This window comes from Colletes latitarsis, chromosome 7 (genome assembly GCF_051014445.1).
Source record: "Colletes latitarsis isolate SP2378_abdomen chromosome 7, iyColLati1, whole genome shotgun sequence".
In the NCBI taxonomy this organism is placed as follows: domain Eukaryota; kingdom Metazoa; phylum Arthropoda; class Insecta; order Hymenoptera; family Colletidae; genus Colletes; species Colletes latitarsis.
In genome coordinates, this window is record NC_135140.1 from 18,037,621 (window position 1) to 18,056,145 (window position 18,525).

General features: G+C 38.0%; 1 protein-coding gene across 9 annotated transcripts; it reads left to right on the plus strand.

Annotated features, from left to right (window-relative positions):
• Positions 1 to 327: 327 nt before the first annotated feature.
• On the plus strand, positions 328 to 18,135 carry Trpm (transient receptor potential cation channel, subfamily M). Of its 9 annotated transcripts, XM_076768563.1 has the most exons (23): positions 328 to 745; positions 893 to 1,060; positions 1,339 to 1,497; positions 2,308 to 2,415; positions 2,592 to 2,674; positions 3,288 to 3,344; positions 4,263 to 4,449; positions 4,526 to 4,739; positions 4,820 to 4,979; positions 5,059 to 5,195; positions 5,269 to 5,425; positions 5,505 to 5,667; positions 5,763 to 6,071; positions 6,158 to 6,704; positions 6,803 to 7,014; positions 7,107 to 7,274; positions 8,119 to 8,178; positions 8,272 to 8,319; positions 9,630 to 9,842; positions 10,162 to 10,510; positions 10,624 to 10,769; positions 10,856 to 11,446; positions 11,508 to 18,135. In XM_076768563.1, the coding sequence occupies exons 4-23, from the start codon at positions 2,353 to 2,355 to the stop codon at positions 12,810 to 12,812; spliced, it is 5,169 nt and encodes a 1,722-aa protein (XP_076624678.1). In that variant the 5' UTR covers positions 328 to 745; positions 893 to 1,060; positions 1,339 to 1,497; positions 2,308 to 2,352; the 3' UTR covers positions 12,813 to 18,135. The 9 variants fall into 9 exon arrangements, with proteins under 9 accessions (XP_076624678.1, XP_076624680.1, XP_076624682.1 ...); XM_076768565.1 differs by lacking the exon at positions 8,272 to 8,319; XM_076768567.1 differs by lacking the exon at positions 8,119 to 8,178.
• Positions 18,136 to 18,525: the final 390 nt, after the last annotated feature.

Sequence of the window (18,525 nt, forward strand, 5' to 3'; positions counted from 1 at the left end):
ATATACGCGTTATTAATTTCGCTCGAGCTGTATAATATACAACATTGGCTAAAAAGTCTGCTTCTGATAAAAATTTTCATGATTTCAGTTACGCGTAGGCTGAACATGCACCATCATGATAAAGAAAACAACGAATACCGAGGTCGTTTTAATTAAAATTTCTTCCCGCGAATCGATATCGTATAATGAAGAATACAAGAACATTATGGGATAATAAGCGTCTCGATGGTTGGAACAGCAACCGAATAAGTTTAAAAACGTATCGATATTAATTTTCAATCGAAGCACGAGCATTTTTCAAATTTACCATTTGAACATTGCAGTTGACACTACTGCCGATATCTTCGAGTCAATGTTGAAGTTAACCTTGTTCTTGGCCTAGTTTGTCAGTAACGATGCAGGGGAGCAAGCTCGATATTTCCAAGGGATGAAACGCGTATAATGGAACGAATTCTCGGAGCCAGGTATTTCTGGACGAATTTTTTGGGGAATTGCATCGTGTCTAGTCTACGTTCGAAGACGCGGTGTCGATTAAACGGCGAAACGTCTAGCGACGCAAAAATACAAACACCGTGCGTAAATATCCTGTAACGTTAATTGCATGACGTAAAGAAGGATTTTATGAATTATAAGAGGAGTTGCGAAACATCACGAGTTCGCGCGAGCGTGGATTTTCACTACGTGTGTGATATTTCACGCGCTATGAATACGATAACTTGAAAATCGTCAACCGCGTATTTGTGAGGTACGTATGCACGCTTGTTATCGTTTCATACTCGTCATTAAATATTTGCTCGTGGGATGTGCTCGAAATCGAGCATTATTTTCTATTTAAACTGTGGTCGAGTATTTACGCATTGGCGTTGAAACATTTATGACATTACTTTTCCAGGTTAACTCATAGGCACATGACAGTTACAGGATTTTCCCGCCGATTTTCGAAACGTCACGATCATGATGTTCGCCCGAACATTGCATAATCATTGATTTTTCGCCGGACTGAGATTCAAATTTGAATAATCTTGCATAAATGAAATTTAAGGAATTTTTTAACAGGAAGGTGAGATTCATTGCTTCCGCGCAACCGTTCAAATTGTTATGGTCACGATAGTTATACGAACGTTTCGCCACTCAAAAATACTTTTTTATCACGTTATTGCATTATGCATTTTATGTTCTTGTACCAGAAAATATTTATAGCTTCATAGATTGTTTGAGAAGGAAATGACAGTTTATAAAATTCTAATTGAATGAATTAAATCTTCTGAGGGGGGTGGGACATATAGATCACATAGTATGGCAAACATGTTAACATAACATATATTAATCTCATTTCAGATAAATTTAATTTATTTATATCGGAGAAATATTCACTGGTAGTGTTTGTTACAAGGAAGTCTCAAACTACAAATATTTATTTCATTGGGCTTGGAATTATTGGTATCATTCATGCAGTTCTATGTAGATATGATAGACAAGAACAAGAGTTGCCGTGGGGTAAGTAAAATGAAGCTTTGTACAAAAGTATGCAAATAATATACTTATTGCCTTTTTTTCATATAATTGTTTAATGTTTGAAAATTTTCTTATTAAAGTGTATTAAGAAGGTTTATTGGTACACAGCGAATAGAAAGAATAAAGTTTAATTCATGTAAATATTTTTGTTAACATTATTATATTTCCGTCGTTATTACTATGTGCAGCAAAAAATATTTCATGTAAAGTGAAATGCTTTTGAGAGAGGCACATTTTGTATTATTAGTTTTTTTACAGGTAAACGCGAAAAAGATATACGAAGGTCATTAATATTCTTTTTAAACTTATTCCTTGAACTTGTATATTGTTGCGTCGTTCGTGAATATAGCGTTAGCGTAAGGATAGATTTATTATAATTACGTGTAAGATCGCAATTTCGTTCGCCTTATTCGTCGTTGTTTTGAAACTACCCGACTTTACGTAAAATATTTACCGTTACACGTAATAATAATGACGCAGATCGAATTGGTAATACATACCTGGTGATCCACCCTGTATATTTCAAGGAAGAATGTTAAAGTGTATTTCCCTTATCTGATTAATTTATCTTATCTCCGTTACACGAAAGTTTTCTTAACCATTTTATGTTTAAAGTTTTATTCAGTTAAGTAATTCTTGCATAGTTATGTGTATTCACAGTAAAATATTAATATTGAAATTATAATCCCCTAAACTGTATTTTGCATTTATTATTTATTTATTTATTTATTTATGTTGTTCCTTTATAATTATAATGATTTGTATTTGGTTTTGTTTAATGTTCTTTTTTAGTTAGTATATTGGTTAAGGTGAATATATATTTTGATACATATCAAGATGGCAATTGGAAGTATTATCTGTGGAGCAAGCACTCCTAAAATGAAGAGAAAAAAGGCAAAGGTATACTTTGTTTTGCTTTTATTCATTTCCTCTGAAAGTGAATATTACATTCGACTGTTTCTCATAGATGTTTGATATAAGCATTAAAATATTTAAAAAATGTTAAAAGATTCGAAACAAAAAGTGGCAAATAATGGTATTGTTTAGGTATAATAAATTTTTAAAACTCGTTACAGGCAACCGAACGCAGTTGGATAGAGGCGACATTTCAAAAAAGGGAATGTTCGAAGTTTATTCCGAGCGCTAAAGATGAGCACAGGTACGTAATGCGGCCAGACAATATTGTAAAAAATAATATACATAATAGTGTACGCTTTGTTACGATTTAAGCGAATTATGGATACAATTTAGAACGTTTTAAACTCTGTAACGAAAAAGTTACCTGAAGCTTCGTAAAAATTTATTTCAAGTAGAATGGCCCATTTCAAGTAAGCGAAAAACTAAAGTTTTTAACGCGCGTCATCTATCATCACATGTTTTGTTCGATATTAAATAACATCATGCGTTGTTCAACTTTCATACTCGTTTGTTTCTACTCCCGACAGGTTTAACAGCGGTAGAATTAATAAATAACCGCATGCATTTTGTTTCTCCGAAAGGGACAATATTTTTGCAGAGGCAATATAAGATCACCGCATCATAGCGATGATCGTAAAGTCGTTCAATTAATTTTTAAATTAATTTCCTAATCGTAGTTCAATGTCTCAACGCATTTGTTTTGTTATTGCACTGTCCACGGTCATTGTTTATATTTCATTGCGCGTACCTGTTATCGAGAATGTACTTTTAAATTTCTGCAGGTCATTATTAACACATTTTTTTTGTGTTCATTTACTTTCCATTTACTTTTCTTTCTTTCGTTCCATTTATAGGTTTATGCAAGTACAGGGAGATAAGAATGCAGAGTATGATGTGATCACCACTTCCAGGTGAGAGTTAGTTATGCGTTCTGTCGCGATAAACGATCTTATATTCTTAAAAAAAAATATTTAATATTGCTTCTGCAAATATATCGCATATACAGGTCGATTCTAGCAACTCGTATAAGCTGTGGCTCTTTTATAAGCGAGAATACAAGATGTTCACGAAGGAAAATGTTGAACGCTCAAAAGTGTTGCAGCGCGTTCCAGTTTCTAAAATCACTCTGTATATTCGAAAAAATATCGTATGCATCGTTGTATTTATAGAAAATAACGTTTTTGCTTCAAAGAACAATTAATAGTTATACTTCGTTCTACAGTTTCAAACAGTTGTTAACATAATATTTATTTTTCCATGCATTCTATACTGTTCTCGATATTAGTGGTTTGTACGAAAAACTGCCTAACTGTAAGGTTTTAGCGTATCTTAAACGAAACACGTACAAAGTTCCGTCACACGTTTTCTTGATCGCTAATAAAATATTCTTTTACGTTTATATTCCCGTTATTGTTTTTCATAAAACATTTACTTTTCCTCGCGATAGCCGCACTCATCATTCTTTGGATCATATCATAATCAATCCATACTTGTGCAAGGAATATCATTGATGCAGTAACACCATGCTTCATTCAAAGACGATTATCTATGAAACATTTGAAATTGTATAGTAAGACTTTTTATGCGCCAAAGAAGACGTTGATTGAAAAGGAGTATAGTTACACGTACTAGTTGTAGTTTATTAGTCGTGTAGTGTAGTTATAAAGTATAAAATATTATTCTTTATTTAGCAATTTCTGGTTAGTTTGACGCTCTACGGATCTATTGATCTTAAAGTTGATAGAAGAGGTGTGACATTTGTTTATGTCAAAACGCATCTAACTTTTAATTTCCAAGCGAAACTGATAGGGAAAGGTTGGTTATTCTAGATGTTGTTGCGGATATTCTTATACTCATCACTGCGGAACCGGTGCAGACGTACAAAGTTATACTGCTAGTAATACCAAAGAAAAAGATCGAGAGCAATGGTCACCTGGTAAAAATACACGGCCGTTTCCAACCGATGCGTACGGTACAATTGAATTTCAAGGCGGGCCGCATCCAACGAAAGCACAGGCAAGCGACGCGAGCGGATACAAACAGCTTTTAATAATTGCAGGAAATTACATTCTTATTAATATTTCCTCTATAGTACGTGAGACTAGCCCACGATACGAGGCCAGAGCCAATAGTACAATTACTGTGTAGAGAATGGAACTTAGGATTACCGAAATTGCTGATCACTGTACACGGTGGTCGTCCAAATTTTGACCTTCAGCCTAGTTTGAAGAAAGTTTTGAGAAAAGGTTTATTGAAGGCTGCAAAAACAACTGGCGCATGGATTTTCACAGGCGGAACTAATACAGGTTGATCTCACTCGTCATCGTCGTTTAGCTGAATCAGTCTGCAACCAAGCTGATTGCATATTTAAATTAAATTTGTATAGGTGTTACGAGGCAGGTAGGAGACGCATTGCTGTTGGAAAGATCTCAAAGGCAGGGACGCGTTGTGAGCATAGGCATAGCGCCATGGGGGATTTTAGATAAAAGCCATGAGCTTGTGAGCCGCGGAGGCGAAGTACCTTATGATTGCCTTTCGTCTCCATGGTGAATATAAATTTTATTTGGTTGTATAACGAGTCCGTTCGCGTCGACAAAGGGGATTGAAATCAATAAAATTCTTCAGGTCCAAATATGCGGTTCTAAATAATCGACACGCGTATTTTTTATTGGTGGACAATGGTACTGGCGGTCGTTATGGCGCGGAGATCGTGTTGCGTAGGAAGTTAGAGAAATATATTTCCAATTTAAAATTACAGCCATGTAAGTATTGGTAACTAAAGTTAACTGTACCGTTAACAATTTTGATGGAACTCGTGTAAACATTTTGTTACAGATACGCACAGCAGCATCCCTGTCGTGGCATTAGTGATCGAGGGAGGAACAAACACAATACGTTCGGTATTAGAGTATGTTACGGATGATCCACCTGTTCCTGTAGTGGTTTGCGATGGCTCGGGCCGTGCAGCTGATCTCATCGCTTTCATGCACAAGTAATAAGTTTTAGAATACGTTAAGACGCTTAATGTATTTGTAAAAATATAAAGCAGTAACAAAAGAATAAATATTTAGATACGCGTCGGAAGGAGATGGAGAGAACGGGGATAACGAGGGACCATTAGAGAGTATGAGAGAACATGTTTTGGAAACTATAAAGCGCACCTTTAAAGTTTCTACCGAACCAGCATGCCAATTGTACTCGGAACTTCTGCAGTGTACGCGTAAAAAACACTTGGTAAGCATCAGTACTAAAATCTGCACGGTTAACTTTCTCTTTCTTTCTCAAGGAATATAACATTGATCGTTGAAATACAATTAACGTGTTCACAGATAACAGTATTTAGGATAACTCAAGATCGTCCCCAAGAACTTGACCAAACAATATTGACAGCATTGTTCAAGTCCAAGCAATTGTCACCGGCCGAACAGCTATCGTTATCCTTGATTTGGAACAGAGTGGACATAGCACGCAGCGAAATATTCGTTTACGGGCAGAAATGGCCGCCGGGTGCTTTGGAACAAGCTATGATGCAAGCTTTGCAACACGATAGAATCGATTTTGTAAAACTGCTTTTGGAGAATGGCGTCTCTATGCGAAAGTTCTTATCGATACCGCGTCTTGAAGAGCTTTATAATACCGTGAGTACTTTATAGTGAGTACTCTTGCTTTTTGTCGTTTATTCTGCAGCGCGATAAACGATCTATTATGAAATTCTGTTATACAGAAAGAAGGTCCTTCGAATACACTGGGCTACATTCTGCGCGACGTCCGACCAAATATTCCGCGTGGTTACATGTACACGTTACACGACATCGGGCTCGTGATAAATAAATTAATGGGAGGGGCGTACCGTTCTCAATACACTCGCAGAAGATTTCGCGTCATCTACACCAAAGTGATGAAAAGATCGGGTGCTCATCAACAGCACATGCATCGAAACAGCTGTGCATGGGGTGGCGCTACCCGTTACTATTCAGGATCCGGTAACAAACAAGAGAGTTCGACGATAAGTTTGCTCGCTGAAACGTTGCCGGCTAATCGCGATACACCTCTTTTCGATTACCCTTTTAACGAGCTGCTTATTTGGGCCGTTCTGACGAAGCGCCAGCAAATGGCGTTGCTGATGTGGCAGCACGGCGAAGAAGCTTTGGCGAAGTCGCTGGTCGCCCTCAAATTATACAAAGCCATGGCGCACGAAGCCGCCGAGGACGACCTCGAAACGGAAGTGTACGACGAGTTACGAAATTACGGAAAGGAATTCGAGAACATTGGTACTGATATACGTTTAGAACAGCGACGAGGGTTGCTCTGAATCTAATAAAATGTGACAGTTAATACCACACGATTCTTTTTGTTTTCTTTTCCATAGCGTTAGAATTGTTAGATTACTGCTATCGCCAGGACGATGATCAGACGCAGCAGCTTTTGACCTCCGAACTTCAGAATTGGTCCGGACAGACGTGTCTTTCCCTAGCTGTTACAGCTAATCATCGTCCGTTGTTGGCGCATACTTGCAGTCAAATCATTTTAGCTGATCTATGGATGGGCGGTCTTCGGACAAGAAAGAACACAAATTTGAAGGTTGTCGATATTGTTATTACAGACAGACTGGTTCAGCAAAATGTTGCCAGTTTTCTTTCGAAAACTAATTTTCTTTATTTTCTTTTATTTAGGTTGTACTCGGGCTAGTCTGTCCATTTTACATAGCACGTTTGGAATTCAAAAGTCGCGAGGAGTTACAATTAATGCCGCAAACCCAAGAGGAGCATTTGATCGCTCTCGAGGATGAAAAGGAGGACAGCGATTCCGAGCACGGCGCGCCAACCGGTCCTGACGTCGAGGTAATAATTGTTTTTTTTTTTTTTTTAACAATATTGCCAGAAAATATTAAATAATTATACGAGGGGTGATTTTAATCGTAACGAGCAAACGTATAAAATATTATTACAGTCGAGCAATTATCGCAAATGTGTAGAATATAATTTATAATTAATTAGTACAAACTTGTCATTGCATTTATGATAATTCATTGCTCATTTCATGCTGCAGTTATCAATTTTATTTTAAAAAACATTGCCGACAGTCATTGCTTTATTATTTTTTTTAATAACGTTTGATGTCGTTCGTTCATTGTATAAAATTTTTCAGATTTTTATCACGTGCAAATAGAAATTTCAGCAATGATAAATTGATCCAGAGTACCTAAGTTTTGTTTGCGTAATTGTTGTTAGAAGCTAGTCGAGCTACCGTGTGTGTTTACTTGCAAAAAATGATTGTTGCATAATTGATACATATGGTTGCTGGTTTTGAATTGTAGTTTGTACATGAAAACGTATACGCATGTAGGTTCTATTTTATATACGTTAAACATTAAGCGTGAAGTTTGTCGGCTACTCAGAGTCACGTATTTAAACAGTACATTACAGTACCTAGTTTTGTACTTTTTAGTTTTCATTCTTAATGCGTGCATAAGATGATAATATTTATTAATTCATCATGTATGGTTTTATTATCTTTATTATCTAAATGTTGTACCTTTCAAATGTTTTGTTCGGAAATACGTCATCTACGTCTAGTGATTGGATCAGTATTTTATGGTAAAACGTATCGATCATTGTTAGAGGTATTGAAATGTGTTTTTATTATTCATAGACTATGTGGGTATGCGTATGAATTGTTTTTTAGAAACGTCAGCGCAGGAGCCTGAGCGTACGCAACAAATCCAGCAGCCAACAAGGCGCTAAGGTATATCCATAATGGCCTGAAATGCAATGATTCTATGACCAATAAGTTCACACTTTCCGGTGCACTTTTCAACTATCTCTCTTTTGTTATTAGTTATCATCAAGGAAAACTTCTGTTTATTCAGTATCGGAATCCGTACCGGTGAGGATGATAACTAACGCTTCTATCGTAAACGAATCGTCCTTGTATTATATAAATACCTAAAAATCGTCTAGTCGATGAGATACCAGAAAAATATCGGTATTGTTCCAGTAAACGTAATGTCAATGACAGAAGTCGATCGACTTCAAAGATATATTTGTACATGTACATAAATTTTTTATTTTATACGAACTCAGCCTCGAACCAAACAAATTTGAAAACTTTACTATGTGAAATGATCACAGGGCGTAAGAAAAAGGCAAAGAATTTTTATTAATTGATTTTTCATTTGATATACCGATGTTTTCTATCGCGTTTGATGTCTGTAATCATTACCAGTCGTGCGTTATTGATAATTTGTCCTTGATATTTGTTACTTGATATTTCAGTACGACCTTGCCTCCCAACGATTTACATTTCAAAAGTCACTGTCGATTAAAAGGGAAGAGGGACAGAAGATCATTCGAATAATGCAACTAATTTCAACTGCCACTTTCCTCGCATTACATCTCGTAGTGCACTAATGATTTATATTTTACACGGCCATAATCTCTTCACACGAACTGCACTTTATCCGTTGCTTTCTATTCTCTCTTGTTTCTACTTTTCATAGTTCCTTAGCGATCCCCGACCAAATTTAATAATCTTTAAAGCAGTGATTCTCGACGATCCTTCTCGATGAGAAAAACATTAATAGAAGACTATAAATATACTTGAGAAACGCTACTTTAAAGGATCTCTCTGTTTGTCAAGAACAGGATAATTATTTTGAACCGTCGTTTCCTGTACACAAAGCTTACTATCATTATTACACCACTTAGCTATTTTGTATTGTACATAACACGAAACTCCATGCATCGAAGTACCGTTAAAAATAATCCATCTTCATGCGATAGAGTAAAAGTTCATCCTTCGTGTACATTCTCTTCATAAATTCGTCTGTCGACAGAAAAGTATGGTAGTAACATATTTGTAGAAGGATTATATATGTGCCACGTAATATATCCAATTCTCTTTCCACCATCTTCCGCAATATTCTGGATCGTTACAGAAACATATCTCGTTACATTGTTCTGCTTCTTTCGTACTATGTATCATTCTACCAAACCGCCTTCTTTAACCGATACCCGTTAGAAACGCTCTTATTGTAAATGATTTCCGAGAATGACCGAGGAACTAGTAAAAAACCAATTATCGATACATGTCCAACATCTGAAAAATTCCTATTTATCTGTGTGTCAATGTTCTATGCCGATCTGTTTGATAAAGTTTACGCGAACTTTACTAAAGTTGTTCGTTTTTACGTGTAGGCCTTGATCAGCAACGAACACACTACAACAGTGGTGAAAGAAACGATCGTGCAAGAAAATGGGAAAGTTCTGACGGACAATGACGATGGCGTTCATCGTTCTTATGGCATTCACTCCGACTATTATGATACTAAGACCAGCCGGCCGTTGCGACTGAAGAAAAAATTATATGAATTTTATACGGCCCCTATCACTAAATTTTGGGCGAACGCTGTACGTTTTCGTCCCTCTGACAAATTGATAATTGTTTAACACTTTAATGGCCATGGTCGCCACTGATATCGTAGACCAAAGTGAGGTACATGAAGATGCTAGGAATATTATTATAAGAAGGAATTATAAATGTAACCTATGATGAAATGGTGACTGATACAGTGGGTCACGTATACGTGACAGCGGCCGTTAAAGTGTTAAGTTAGAGACGCTCTCACCAGCCTAGTTAGGGTGTTACTAGCGTAAACAATTATCAACAAATTAAATTACATCCAAACGACCTATGGTTAAATACGAAATTTCTTTCTTTGTATCGCAGATAGCGTATATTATTTTTTTGGTACTCTTCTCATACTGCATTCTTATACACATGGATGATCATCCATCGCTGGCAGAGATCTATGCAATCACGTATGTCTGCACATTGGGATGCGAGAAAGTACGCGAAATCGCAACATCCGAGCCGGCCACACTTTCACACAAATTTAGCGTGTGGGCATGGAACATGTGGAATCCTTGCGACGCGGCTGCTATTATTTTTTTTCAAATCGGTCTGGCCTTACGTTTGCGACATTCTACGCTCGACGTTGGTCGTGTCATCTACTGCGTTGATTGCATTTATTGGTATTTGCGGATATTCAATATCCTTGGTGTAAATAAATACTTTGGTATGTTATGCTGCTCAAACTACAGTTATAACTAAACGAATAAGCGTACATGAATAAATAAGTGTGTTTGATACGTATGACGGATAAATAAAATTTTTCATTATTCTCGTTAGGTCCATTGGTTACCATGATGGGAAAGATGGTAAAAAACATGATATACTTTGTAGTGCTCTTGCTAGTCGTATTGATGAGCTTTGGCGTAACACGGCAAGCTATTTTAAATCCCAATGCTGAGCCTAAATTAAAAATCATTCGAGACGTATGTGTTTTCTATAAATACTTTCTAGCTTCTGGTACAGGAGATGATCGATTATTGACGAAACATGTATGTTCCTTGTTCCACAGATATTCATGGAGCCATATTTCATGCTATACGGAGAAGTGTACGCAGACAACATAGACCCTGATTGCGGAGACGAACCGGGAATGATACCATGTCTTCCAGGCCGTTGGATCACACCTGCTGTAATGTCTATTTATCTTTTAGTCGCAAACATTTTGCTGATAAACCTTCTGATTGCGGTTTTTAACAATATTTTCAATGAGGTAAACGCGGTGGCGCACCAAGTTTGGATGTTCCAACGTTTTACTGTTGTTATGGAGTATGAACAGAAACCAGTTTTACCTCCTCCGCTCATTGTAGTTTGTCACATATATCTGCTGGTGAAATATTTGCTGCGATATGTGACGCAAGGCAAAGCAAGTGCGGGTGAAACGTACGACAACGGGCTTAAGTTGTTCCTAGAGGTCGACGACATGGAGCGTCTCTACGATTTTGAAGAAGACTGCGTCGAAGGATACTTTCGCGAGCAAGAACTGAAGCTGCAGATGTCAACGGAGGAGAGAGTGAAGGTTACGACGGAAAGGGTCGAGAATATGCATCAGAAGATAGAAGACATTGATAAGAAGGAACACACGCAGAATGCTTCGCTGCAGGTAATAACGCTACATAACTGTTGTTAAAATCCAATAACGTGGTTTCCTTTTATCGTCGCAGGCGGTGGAATTTCGCATCCGTAAGCTGGAGGAGTTGAACGAGCAGACATTGGCTCACCTGGGTGTCATCCATCGGTTCATGGCGACGCACATGCCCAACATAGAAACGTTATCCGGCTTCGACGTGGAAGGACGCGTACGCCGAGTGTCGGAGCGTTCGGAAGTTCTGTCAGAAACGGATTCTCACACGCAACTACCGACCATTGCCCTTAAACGCAAGAGGCTGATGCGATCGTTGACCGACGGGACGTTCCTCAACATGGGTCAGCCGTTGGACGACGACGTGCTGAAACATTCAGAGGTAGCCACGTCCCGCGAGAATCTTAGCAGAAACGAATCGTCCGTAAGCGGGGACGGGCAGATCGTTCAGGACGACATGAAGACAACGACCAGCCAGGAAACCGAGGTGAGCAAAGGCGACGGCGAAGGGGAAACTATAAAGAAGGAATCGCAGACGGACAGCAGAGAACCGAGCATGGATCCCAGTGTCGAGCCAAGCAGAGAACCGAGCAGCAGAGAGTTAAGCACAGACCCGAGTAGACAAACGAGCAGGGAACTGAGCAGAGAGACGAGCAGAGAAGCGACCAGCAGAGAGGCTACCAGCAAAGAACCAAGCAGAGAAGCGAGCAGCGAGGCTCCTGCTTCGGAACCGACCAGACAAGACTCGACGGAACGTCCCACGCGGCAAAACAGCAGAACACGCTCAGAGTCCGACGACGTGATGGTGTTACCCTCGAGAGGTGTCACCTGGGCTGAACCACGAGTCGCGGTGATTCCATCCGTGTCGTCGACGAGCAGCACCCAACGTTCGATTCTGCTGGCGATGCGCGCCGAATACACCAGCATAACGGACGAGTTGGAGAGTTACTGCGGCCTTCTCAGTCCGCCGCGAACGCCACCGATTTCGCCGCCTCCTTCGAGGGCCAGGCACCACACCGGCATGTCGAACGCGGAGATGGCCTGGCAGATCGAGAACGAACATCTGCGCGACGCCGAGGAATGCGATTACCAGCAGATGGAAGATCTGATACAGAGAAGATACATAGGCGACGACGACGAGCCCGTGCACACGTCGGACGAAGCAAGCGGCGGCGGGCCATTCTTCATATCGAACGAGCACAGACACCAGCTACGCAGATCGTCCGCCATCGACGAGGAATCTCGTAGGCCGGCGCCTACTATCAGTGTGACGAGAGAGATCGAACAAACGCTTTCACGGCCGCCGATCCGCGACTCCGAAAGTTCCGATCCGAACGACAAGAACCTGAGTACCGTACCTGCTCCAGCTTCGGAGACCATGTGCTGAATATTGTCAGTGTGTGTGATCTCGCCACAAGATAAATGGTACTATACCAAACGTAAAATCGATGTACGTACAAATTGATCGTGACTCGACATCGCGGCGGAATATATTTTCAATTTAAATTATTTTTCTGATCGTAATGGCAAGGCCCCAGGGGGCCTTGGTAACTTTAAACGTATAGGTGTATATTTTGCCTCGTCGTGTTCAACACAAATATTATAGCGTGTATCGAAGATGGCTGTAGCGAGGCTCTCGAGGTTCGTAAACTATTTTTAAAATTCTATTAATTTTATTTCCATCGGATGCATTTCCCTATTACTAATTGCTCTGCTCAATATATTTTTTGCAGGGGCTGAAAAGGCTCAGAGAATAATTGTTTTAAACTGTTATGCATCGGTTCTTAACGAACCAGTTAACCATACCTGTATCTTCAATTTTTATATTTATTTAATTGCACATTCGTTTATTATGCTATAATATTTGTCTTGATAGTAGTAATATTAAAATATAGACGAGAAGCGGAGACAGCGCTTTAAACGACGAATAAGCGTACAAATAAAAAAACGTGTGTTCCGGTCATTCACGTGTCGTAATAAAAATAAAAATTCGAATAAACGTTTCATCGCAGCATGTTTATATGTACATGATTAGAAAGAGTGCATCTTTTATTTAATCGCTTACTCACAGTGCAAAGTGCTTGGCTCTCCGTGTCGGAATCGAAAATTGTTTCCCGATAGATTTTAGCTACAATTTTTCTCACGTTTTTAGCGTTTCTTTTCGCGAATAGCCTGATTACTTATCTTCGAGTACTTAGCGTATTGTGTATATATATATATGTATATGCACATAAATTTGTACATACAAACGTGAACATTATTATACTCGAGAAGGTTTCGATTGAACTCGGGTATTCAGAATTTGTAGTATATCGCAATTTGTACGTAGCTTCTTTTTCGTTGGAATGCTGTATTTGTATGTATCGACAATCTAATCGTTTTATCAATTTTACAGAATGTTCGCCAACTTTCTATAGAGAATTTTTAATTTGCGTTTTACGCGCGTCGTGTACAATTTTACAACTTATTTATTAACCTAGCGTACGGTTATAAATGTATACAGTTTTTACGATCCCACGTTCGAATACTCGAAGAAACTGGGCGAAAATTAACGTCACACAATACGTATGTATGTTTACATTACTGTTAATTTATTTTTTAATCATCGGCTTTATAAAGCTTCCAATAGAATACTAATTTTATAAATTGCCACTAGAACATTAATACTAACTTCTGCGTATAAAATTACAGCTGCAATTTCCATGTATAGAATCTAATTAGTAGCCAGTACGTAGAGAGTATCTGTTGTAGATGTAAAACTAGGCAGTTTAATCGAAAATGAATCGCAACATATTTTTGACTCCTTTGCTTGATTCAGTCTGTTCGATTGCTCGTTAAGAATAATATCTTTAACTTTGTATATTATAATAGGGGGTAATGAATATTGTACGCACGTTCAATCATGTCCGCGTACGGTTGATTGCTGTCAACAATATTAAGGATCGTAATATATTATAGATAATTTTTACGCGCATAATAAGTTTAATGTAACGAAGGTCTTGGTTGTAAAAACGTTGGTTATATGTTTCTTTCGAACGTACCGATCGGTTAACAAAACTGATTTGTGCCTACTTGGAAATTGCAATTAACGTCGGCGGTATTTTTAAGGTTTTAAGAACGAATACGTTCCGAGGAGGCTTGCGTTACCGTCACTTCTGTGAATCGTATTATAATGCACTGTATACAAGCATTTCTCAAGTTCCTTCCATTTTCTAGACCGTGTATTTTTCAATTTTATATGCACGTACAATTTGTTTGTTAATCGCGTGGCATCGCGACAGAACCGTACTGGCTTTAGGGTGCAATTTCATTTTAGTAAATTTAGAAACCACTGAAGATAGTTTCGGTGCAAATGATTTTCTCTGCTAATTACTTGTAACGCGACACACGGTATACGCAGCTTTGTTATCATTTAGACACGTGCGAATAGCGTTTGCATCGAATCGACCGATTTACAAAACGATTCAATTCAAGTCGAACCACCAGCCGTACTGATTCATTCATTTTCATTATCGTTACATGGAAGAATACCGTCCTGTTATAGGTTTTTTACCGTCGTTCCAATACGAATGCAAGCGCTGGAAGAAAAACAGAAAGAAAACTCGCCGAAATATTTTAGGTGTAACGTCGTACAACGCAAGACTTCATTTTATACGTACGGTTTACCAACGAACAGCTTCTGTGTTTCTATTATAATTTACGCGTTTTTTTACAACAGCCGCGCGGGCGTACAACTTTTAGATAGATCACACGCGGTTTGTTCGCGCGAACGTAATAGAAAAGAAAGAAATTGCAGTTCGGTTCGATTACCACGGTCGTTGGCGTGTTTCTTGTAAAATTTTGCTGTAATCTCTTGTATTCTCAGACAAATGTAGTGTGTAGAATTAATAATCGCGAACGATTCGCACGCGTCTATCACGTCGTTACTGCCGAACGTTTTTATGAATCTTTTGACGTACAGAATGTAAACAAAGTGTTTGTCACGCGAATTTTTATATTAAATAACTCATTGTGTCAGGTCTAATGTCTCGTGCATAATTACGGAGAACTACGTGGGGGAACTCGACGATGTTCAATTGGTCAAAACATTATCAATCTTTCGCAAGAAAACAACTCGTTTGTAACGCTTGGTTCTTGATGAACATCGTACTCTCTCGTCGAGTGGAATACGTAAAAATCTAGAAATATTTCGACCTTGAATTCTTTAGATTCAGATCGAGCCTCGACTTAAAATTCCAAGGTCTAGCATAAGTTTACATCCTCGGAAACTGGTGACAAACACTTTTTTTTCTGCACCCTGTACATTTAGGGCCTTATCGCGCACTACCTGCTGCGTCAAACACAGAATTTAAGGACCACGTAAAAGCGAACCATATCACGCGGACGCGTTCTTAAGAACGATGCCAATCCGTGTTAGTACCTACGATACGCAACCGAAAACAGAAATATTTGATATTTGAACCTAAAAGATGAAAAAAGAAAAAAAAATTACAAACGGATGCCTAATTGTATAAAAAAAAAACAAATATGTGTATAGTAGGCTAAAATTTTAAGGCGAGAAAGATGTAGAACGAAGACGGGCGAACTTAAGACTGTTCCAAAGGAAACAACGCCTCCGGTTACTTATTTTATGATCGAGTGAACGAAAGAATCGACTAGAAACACCAACCCCTCTTTTACTGCCTTAATCTAGTGGCTCGGATGTTTAATGTTGAACAGCATTCGATAAAAGTAGCGACGGGTTTCAGCAATTTCGACGAGATAAATGTTAAGTAATGATTTCAGTTTGTCTGCCATGAAATTGTAAGACGTTTCGATACTTCGCTACTCTCGTGGGTTACATCAATGTGCGTGGATTCTTTCGTTGACGCCGACATATCGCACAATGTAAATCGAATACGCCATTTGTTTTCAAGGAATATCGTCGATCGATCCGTTGCTGAATTTTGAAGTCTCCAGTCTCGGAAAATTCAGCAGCGCGTTGAATATAGTTGAATTTATTTGAATATAACGGATTTGTACATATATTTGCTTATACCATGGTTCCTGTTATCATTAATTTCGTTGCGTCCTGAAATCTATTGAAATCAAATTGGCTTGCAAGTCGCATCTTTGGGATTACCGATTTTATTCAAACTTTTTATACAGGGTGTTCGTCCACCCTTGGGAAAAATTTTAATGGAGGTTTCTAGAGGCCAAAATAAGACGAAAATCAAGAGTACCAATTTGTTGATGGAGGCTTCGTTAAAAAGTTATTAACAATTAAGTTCAAAAATTTCAAATCGTTCTGGAAAAATTATTTTCGGTTGCGGGGGTCAATTACAATCATTTTTGGTCATTAGACATATCCTCGAAATCCTACCCACTTTCGAGAAAAAAATTCGAGAAGGTTTGAAATTTTTCGACGAAATTAAAATATATTAAATCATTCTGAAAAAAATACTGTTAGCTAGGGGGGTCAATTACAATCATTTTTGGTCAACAGACATACCCCCGAAATTCTACTCAGTTTCTAGAAAAAAAATCGAGAAGGTTTGAAATTTTTCGACGAAATTAAAATATTTCAAATCGTTTTGGAAAAATTATTTTCGGTTGCAGGGGTCAATTACAATCATTTTTGGTCATTACACATACCCTCGAAATCCTACTCAGTTTCGAGAAAAAAATTCGAGAAGGTATGAAAATTTTCGATGGAAAAAAAAAATTTCAAATTGTTTTGGAAAAATTATTTTCGGTTGTGGGGGTCAATTACAATCATTTTTGGTCATTAGACATATCCTCGAAATCCTACTCAGTTTCGAGAAAAAAATTCGAGAAGGTATGAAAATTTTCGATGGAAAAAAAAAATTTCAAATTGTTTTGGAAAAATTATTTTCGGTTGTGGGGGTCAATTACAATCATTTTTGGTCATTAGACATATCCTCGAAATCCTACGCATTTTCGAGAAAAAAATTCCTTAATGAAAATCTAATTAGGCGCCAAAAGTCGACGAAAAATTAAAATTTCAAATCGTTTTGGAAAAATTATTTTCGGTTGCGGGGGTCAATTACAATCATTTTTGGTGAATAGACATATCCTCGAAATCCTACGAATTTTCGAGAAAAAAATTGCTTACTGAAAATCTAATTAGGCGCCAAAAGTCGACGAAAAATAAAAATTTCAAATCGTTTTGGAAAAATTATTTTCGGTTGTGGGGGTCAATTACAATCATTTTTGGTCATTACACATAACCTCGAAATCCTACGTACTTTCAAGAAAAAAATTCGGAACAGATGGAAATTTAAACGTTAATAACTCTTTAACGAAGCCTCCATCAACAAATTGGTATTCTTGGTTTTCGTCTTATTTTGGCCTCTAGAATTCCCTACTAAAATTTTTCCCTGTATAAAGCTCATTATTTACTTATCAAAAGGTGTCTTTTGTCGCCTTTGGTAAAAAGTAGCATTAAATATCTTTCCAAATAATCTCCAAAGAGAAGTTTGAATATAATCAGCGACCCCTTCTTACGAATCTATTTTTGTGTGCGTGTGTTATTACCGTTAATCATTAGCATTATTATTACTATTAAGCGTATTAAATTCGTCGTCGTTTGCGCAGATAGTGTTAAAAAGAAGTTTTTTGACTTTCGACGTCGCCCAACGAATCAAAACGACATCCGTGAAAGTGAAATAAAAATTTAAAAATTAAAAAATATATAAAAAAAAGAAAAATGTGCTATCGCGTAAGTCGAGCCTTACATAAGACGATCCAGGTCGATAATTAGAACAACGAACGCTTGCGATTTGTCGTTGACGAACTTGCGAACTCCATAATGACACGCTGCTTCGTGCATTTTAATCGAACCAGCTTGTTTCGTTTCAAGTTTTCGCGAACACTTTCCTTCCATTCCTCCCTTCGTGCTTGTAACGCCAGAGGGACTCGAAAAAGTAGAATATTATTTACAAAGAAGTATGTTTCGCTAATATTAATGTTTACGCTGCTATCAAATCCTTTCTCGACAGCTGATGAGATTCGTCGGTATGTGCTTACGAATGCAATCGATGAGGTACGATATCGATCGAGCGAGTGCACTTCGAAACAAATCGTTGCTATGCAGGAGA

Excerpts from the sequence above, each read along its gene's own strand:
- Trpm (XM_076768563.1), top strand. The coding sequence starts at position 2,353 with ATGGCAATTGGAAGTATTATCTGTGGAGCAAGCACTCCTAAAATGAAG. Across the intron at positions 5,196-5,268 it reads CAATTTAAAATTACAGCCAT|ATACGCACAGCAGCATCCCT; the intron begins GTAAGTATTGGT and ends ATTTTGTTACAG. Across the intron at positions 9,843-10,161 it reads CTAAATTTTGGGCGAACGCT|ATAGCGTATATTATTTTTTT; the intron begins GTACGTTTTCGT and ends TTTGTATCGCAG.